This window comes from Mastacembelus armatus, chromosome 17, assembly GCF_900324485.2.
Source record: "Mastacembelus armatus chromosome 17, fMasArm1.2, whole genome shotgun sequence".
Taxonomy (NCBI): Eukaryota; Metazoa; Chordata; class Actinopteri; order Synbranchiformes; family Mastacembelidae; genus Mastacembelus; species Mastacembelus armatus.
In genome coordinates, this window is record NC_046649.1 from 11,491,294 (window position 1) to 11,498,894 (window position 7,601).

At 38.4% G+C, this 7,601-nt stretch overlaps 1 protein-coding gene across 1 annotated transcript; it reads right to left on the reverse strand.

Moving 5' to 3' along the window:
* Positions 1 to 3,280: 3,280 nt before the first annotated feature.
* LOC113134496 (G-protein coupled receptor 55) lies at positions 3,281 to 5,191 on the reverse strand. Its single transcript, XM_074933698.1, is given in 4 exon segments — positions 3,281 to 3,624; positions 3,627 to 4,010; positions 4,013 to 4,406; positions 4,913 to 5,191. Coding segments are annotated over 3 exon segments (843 nt in total). The 5' UTR covers positions 4,401 to 4,406; positions 4,913 to 5,191; the 3' UTR covers positions 3,281 to 3,553.
* Positions 5,192 to 7,601: the final 2,410 nt, after the last annotated feature.

The window sequence follows — 7,601 nt, forward strand, 5'->3', positions numbered from 1 at the left end:
GAAAGAAAGAAAGAGTGAGGGGCAGAGAGGATGTGGACAGAGATGAAGATGGCTAATCTCTGTGCAGATTAACTGAGGCTGCAGAGCCAGTCAAATACTGCTGCAGGAGTGGAATGCTCTTTTCCCTCTTGGATAATATTAACAAGACTGCCACCCATCTGTTCTCAAGTAAATTACCTGTTGGTCTGATTGCCAACTAGGTACTTGAAGTGAAATTGCAAATTTTGAACATCGTAAATGGATATGTTCTTGAATATCTGAAGCTCTAGGTGACTCATCAGACAGAAACTGAAGTCACAGTGACTATAAACACAAATCTAAAGGGGGATAAGGCAACACTAATTCCTTTTCTTTGTTCCTTTTACTCTCTTTCTCCTTGCTGCACACATGCAGTGGAAGCATACATGTATTTGTACAGGTGGGTATTTAGTATGTATATAAGAGGGTGGATGTGTGTGCCAAATGCCTCTAACCTGTCTCATGGGGATATGGGACCATAACTCATGACTTTGGAGAGCAGAGTGCAGGACTGAGAGTCAGCACTATTTCTGCCAACCGCATGCTCTCTGTAAGGACGGCATTTCGGCCGTCAATCACTCTATTTGTTTGCCTCCTTCCACTCCATGTACTCTTTAATGAACAGTGATTCCACAAGGACACTAGGAGGGGTTGCACCACAACGCTGGACTGAGAAAATTAGACGGAGACAGAAAGATAGAAAGTAAGTGAGAAAGAGAGGTGTTTCAGCGAATTTAACATAAATGCACTGCAATATGTGAACATCTTGTCACTATCACCTTTTTCCACATACATAAACACATGCTGCATTATACAACACAATCAAAGTTTACCCACAGGCACACAATGGTCAAGGTCCCTCCAGATGTGATACAGAACACAATGGCAGTCACAGTGGTGATGATTGAAACCTCTGGCTTAACTCAGAGCCAACAGCAGTAATGGAAATGTTCTCAGTAGGCAAATGGGACTATATATTCAGACCCTCAAAGTGTCTCTCTATGAAATGATTTAGCTCAACACAACATGGCTTGAGTATGCTAGATAAAGGTCATAAAAAGGAATAAAAAGAGACAAGATAAAGAAGACGAAAAGCAACTTGAAATAAGGTGCAACTGTGGAACATAATGAGAATGTGGTTTGTTCCATTTGATCAGATGATTTGATTTTCACCCTCAACCCTAGTCAGTAGTTTGGTTTGTGCTGACTTTTTGTAGTGAGCAGCAATATATGGTTTATCTATACATAGTAAACTTTCATTTAGGTTAAATGTTAATGTAAGGCAAACAGTAAGTCCAAAAATAAACAGGCATTAAGCTTGCAAACAAAAATAAATATTTATCATGTCATTATAAGGACTAATGTATGAAAATCAGTTTTCATATAAGTTTTATATCAACCTTCACCAAGATGGAAATCACAGAGACATGAAGCATTAAAAGTGTCTTTTTACATGTGTGCCAAACCCAGCTGATGAATGATTTACTAATGCCTGATTACTGAAGCAAAAAAAAAAGAAAAGAAGACTGAAAGAAACTTGTCTTAAAGTGCCATGAAGAAGACCGTTCAGTCAGCAGTGCACCTGTCTCATGGACTGTGGCACCGAAGAACTTGCTTACTGCAGTTTACTTGTGATATGTATGCCTTTGACCGTACACGCTGAATGTTTTTTTTCCATTTAGATGTCGGCTTGTACTGTTCAAATGATTGTGTTCAGCTCCTTATCTCTATCCAGATGCTACTGACACTGAATGTGACCAACAGCGTTTGAGGGTCTGTTTATAAACTACTTCAACACATCGTGCCATACCTACACACTGTAAATATGTAAGAATGAAAGCAGACATTTGTTATGCCGTTTATGATTACACTGTAATGTATTTGCTGATACCATGATATGAGCTGTGTTTATTTGAGACTAGAGGATAAGGTAATAATAATAATAACCTGCAAAGTAGTTCATAAGCAACCTTCAAATGGACAGAAATGCTGTGAGGGAACACTGTGTATCTCATTTTTGTCTTGGTTTGTAGTGTAGTGATTCTCTGTCTGTCATTGCCAAACAACTGCCATATTGCAGGCTCTTGAAAATACTTGTCAGCACCGTGAGTGAATGAATGTACTCATACTTTTTGGTTTATGGTAATTATACTGTGCAGTAATAAGAAAAAAGCACAAATACTTTTTTTTTTTTTTTTTTGCATTTTGGAAATGAACTTTCCTGTAACATTTGTGAATAATGTAAATAATCATGCTGAAGTTATATTGTATCAGTTTTGGGGGGAGATCATTCAAGCTATTCAGAGACAGGACAGTGTTTGAAGTGTTAGGTTTTGTTTTTCATGCTGTGAATAAGGTGTATGTACAGTATTTACGTGAATTTGGCTGACTGCTGAGTTCAGCTGTTTCCTGTTATTAGAGTAGAGTCGCAGGCCTGATCTCAGCTAGAACTGAGCCTTCTCATTTGACTGATGCCTGCTGAGTTTTTTTGCAGTTGCTAAGATACTGCTGTTATAATAACCATCATTCTTTGGAGTACTGCTATTAAATGGCATTATATAATTGACTGCTAATGTTGTCACGTAAAGTTCTGAATGCACTCATTGAAATAAATGCATATAATTATACATGTGCCCACGCATACACTCGCACATGCACCCGTTTACCAGTGCAGCTGTATTGGTTTACAGCACTCTCAACAAATATGTATGCCATTACTGCAGTTTATTTTCTTTACATGAGACATATTTTTCAGCAGGTTGGCAGATTGAAGCTTCACAACAGGCAGCTTCAGATCAGAGAGGCAGTGGAAGTAAACTGTCAGGCATTTACTTTCCTCGCCACAAGAGGGAGCTGGACTCTGGCCCTTATGAAAGTGAAAGGCTCAAACTCCCAAGGGTGGCTGCTGCATTAACTGTCAGCTGGACAAAGACTTGTTTTTTAATGCGTTGAACATCGCACAGAGAGTAATAAGGTCGACTGAAGGTGGAGTGAGTTGGACAACAGGTATCCCAAAACAAACACACACATGCACATCCCTAAAATAGCTAAAGACTGCATTTAACATTTAAGTCCTGTAATTACTGACATAATTCACAATACTTTCAAAATAAACACCATTATTACCAAATTAACTTGTGTACAACCAGCCAACTGGGAAACAATGACTCACATGGAACCAATTGAAAAAGTTCATTAAAATCCTACATGGACTAAATTTTGTAAGAATAAATCTCAAAAGCCCAGTCAGTGTCAGATAATAATTATTCCAAACTAGTTTTTAATATGAAGCAAGTTTAAAGAGGTATTTCAGTGTGAAGTTGGGGGACCCAAAAGAAGCATAAATGGCGTAATAAAATACATAATAAAAAGAAGAAAATGCCCAATCAATTCATAAAAAGTTAAAAAGTAAAACAGATGATAAGATCTTATCAGCTCCACAAATACTCAATCCTACAACTCCGTTTAGCTGCCTATATCTTTTGTTTCTTATTTTGCAGTCGAATCATGATAGACGATTTTTACACTCACTAACCTATAAATAAAACTGTTTCAATAAAAAATAATAGCCTATGGAATCAAAACAGCAGTTTGTAGCAGCGATCCTTCAGACACAAGTAAGTATTTGTGTGCAGGTAGGTCTATAAGCTGCCAGTTTGGAGGTGGCTTGTAAAAGTAGTTTACAAGTAAGCCAACATGGATGGGTGTGTAGCAAACAATGAAGACAATCATGTTTGCTGTTACTATACCGACAATGCGTTTCTTTTCTTCTGAACCTTCATCCACTTTTGACAGAATACAAATGACCTGACTGGTGCAAAACACAATGATCAACAGTGGAACGAGAAAACCAAAAACTATCAAGATCACAATGAGTTGCTGTTGAAGTGGAAGATTTTTACATCTTTCATAGCACTTCCAGAGTTTGTCAGGGCAGTTGTTCTCTTGGAATAGAGCACATAATGTCCCCAGAAGCACCCAAATGGTCAAAGAGCAACAGCCACCTCTTTCTTCCTCCTCCATGATCTGGCCTGCAGAGGGAACCTTATAACCAGGTAGCGCTGGACACTGATGGCAATCGTGGTCAGGATGCTGGCATACATGTTGATGAAATGCATGTAAATGAGGAAAGTGCACAATTTAGTCTTAGGCAGACATAAGAAGGAATCATTGATCCGAAAGGGAAGGAAAAGGACGAGGGTAAAATCAGATATAGCCAGGTTGAACATGTAGATGCCGGTGTCTGTCCGGGAATCCCGTTTGGAAATGATGGCACGTAGAGCAGCAGCATTGACCAGGAAACCCAGTATGAACACAGGGCTGTAAGCCAAACCCTGAAGAGTGTCCACTTTACAAGTAGCATTGGTGGTGTTGGTACACATGCTTTCCTGTAAGAAACGGTTATGTGTCAAAGTGAAAAATAATTATTATGTGTAGTACAGAGAGAGCTCTAAATACTAAGATACAAGCCCAAACAACTGAGCATAAAAACACAAGTAGAAAGTGTTATCTTTTTCAATACAGCTTGGACAGTACAGACTGTCAAAAAAATAGGATGAATAAACACTCTCCACATTTTGTTATTCTGCGATTATTGCTTTAAGACTCACTTGAACAAGAACATCTCTTTTCATTTTTATGTTAAAAATGTTCACAGTTTTTCTGCAATTGTATTAATCCATGGCAGAGTGTGTTATAGCATTAGAACACGCGATAATGACCCTCATAAAAAACGAATATAAGTTACTTCCCCAGAACATGATTACTTCCTTATATCATTGGAAATAACAAGAAACCAAGGTTTCCTAAACGCAAACTACAGTTAAAACTAGTGAACAAAAGGCAACAGTTTTGTGTTGCTGGTGAAAATTGCCCAACATAAAACAAAACTTACCAATTTCGCCGTACTCCTGTATTAACCTTATTAAGTGGCCTGAATTTAAGAGCAGCTGCACTCATGTCTGTCTAGTTTTGTGGCTAGATGTATGCATTCTTGCCTCATTTACCTCATTTCCTGTGGCTTACATTTTTGGTATTTGTGACTTACAGGGTCACGTTAATAGGCAGCTGAGTTGAAAAACACTTGTAGAAATGAAAGATGAAATTACATCTGGTAACATGAAACTGAAATTCTGATGTTGTTGAGAAGGAAAAAAAACACAATCAAGCTTCGATGGAGGTGAAAGCAAGAGGTCAAGAGCTGCACTGGCAAAGCGAGACTAGAAAAGGAAATTACAAAATCAGCGTTGTCCTTGTGCAATGTAAGAGGTAACCTCGCCATTTTTTAACAGCTACGCTGTCAAGAGAAATGGGTCAGTGATTTGTTCTGCTGGCTGAAAAGAGGAGACCACTAATTCTCACAAAAACCAATATGTCTCCAAAAATGAGATGTGACAAGCAACCTTAAAGGTCACTCGCTTTTGCTTGGAAAATGTGTGTCACTGTGTCAGCTTGGGAAAATATTTATCTCACACATTGTTTTCCATTGCCATACATCAGTTGACCAAATAAAAATAGCCTATATTTTCTCTAAAATAATTTCTCTTAAACTTATCAACAACCGACAGTCACAATAAAACAGGCACAGGCTCCAGGCTTAAACCTGTTGAGGACAGAAAGTCTCTGGATTGAATAAAACACAGATAATTGAAACAGACTGAGAAATCACAAAGACATCTGCAGGCCTTCATCTACCTTCATGCAGCTCTGGCCAACCTGCTCCACATTTGGGAGCTATTTTGTCAACATGTCCTCATAAAGCCTTTCTATCCAATCAGACAGACGACAGGGAAGCTCGGGACAAACACACAACCCAGACGCTGCACGATGGCCCGATTAATAGGCATTTAATTAGAAATGGAGCCGCGCTGTGAATCGCCAAATCACTGCTTGTGTTCTTGTGTGACTGACATTTCTGCGTATGTGCATTTTTGTTATGATGTTTGTTTTTTGTGTTACCATGTCTTACAGTAACTATGTGCCTTTTTGTCTTCTGCAATCTGAATCACTTGTTTATGACAGAGGGTGTGTATTCACCAGAGTGACTAAGCTTATGAGTGTTTCATGACACAAATCATAGATGCTGATTGAACAAGATGCCAATGTGAAGATTTGGCCATTGTAATACTGAGTTTGGGTTGTATACAGTTATTGAGTTTCTGTAATAGAACACATCTGAAGCTGAAGTTATTATTGGAACAAAGCAGAAAAAATGATAATAATAATACATTTACTGGGGTTGCTTGTCTGCAATTTGTAATCACAAAACCTGAGCAGATTTTGACAATATTACACAGATGAATCACTGCCTGCATCATAATCTTTTACACAGCATTGGTCCAACGCTGTTCTCACAAACAAGTATGCAGGTGCAGAGGCAGTTTTAGGGACACAGGATTTAAACCTGGGTGGACAAAGTTGCAAAAAAACTATGACTGATTCTGGCTCCTGGCAACACTGCACAGAGTGGCTGTCTCTGTATCACTGGCCTTAAATGTTTGGCACAGAAGGATCGCTTTGTTGGAGAGAAATAAATTGATTTAAGGAGTGAAAGGAGGATTGTTTTGGTAAGGGAGGACAACGATTAATAGGAGGTTTTATCTTTTCTTTAGGAATAAGCGTCTATATTGACAACGCCTTGAGTGTTGTACAACCAATCATTAATGAGGACCCGAACTAAAAAAGTCCAATGTTTTCAAGTGATGTTGAGTGAAAGGGGTCACAGGACAAGCAAAACATCAGCCTCTGTTTCCCCCTGAAGTTGAGTACTTCGGCATCAAAATGTAGGGCTGAAAGTTCATTCAGGAAGGGAAGGAAAAGACTGATGGAAAGAAACCAAGAGTGAATGACTGAGGGCCTTCAACAAAAAGGGGGGGGGGGGCTGGAAAGCTGAAAACCTGATCTGGAAAAAGTTTTGGATCAGATAAATGGAACAGTTGAAAATACATGACACAAAAACAGATGACAGCGCACATAGTTTGGAGTATGAAGTTGCCCTTTTATTTGTGTTTTATATTTTAAATGTATTTTTAGGTAATGTAGTTTGGTTTATGGAACGTTTTGGCCTGTGGCATCTAAATTAAAATGTGGACTGTTTGAAAACAGAGGAGTCATAGAGACAAGACTAAAGACTGGGTTTGGCTGTACTGTTTAACATGGGTTATTGGTGTGAAAGTTGTCTGTGTCTTTATTTAGTGAAAATCTATTTAAAAAAAACACATCTTACGAAACAGTGTCCTTGACAATTCAAATTTCTACAACAAGAACCTCGAAAAGCAGCGGAAATGTTAGATAAGATCCTGTTTATTGGTATTTAGAGCTTGTATCTTGCAGTTATTGTTCTGATATTATTACAAGCTGCTTTATGCGTCAAAGATGTTATGGTCTGAAAATAAAAGCAGAAATTTAATATTGTGCAGGATATGAAGGGGTTCAGTATTTCGGATGCAGTCTGTTGTTATCATTAATTTGTTTTAAATCCCCTCAGGCCTATTCTGTTTTCACAGAGATATTTCCCAGATCTGCCCGGATCTTGTATATCATTGTGGATATATTTGTCTGCCAGTCTCAGTCAATCTCATTGC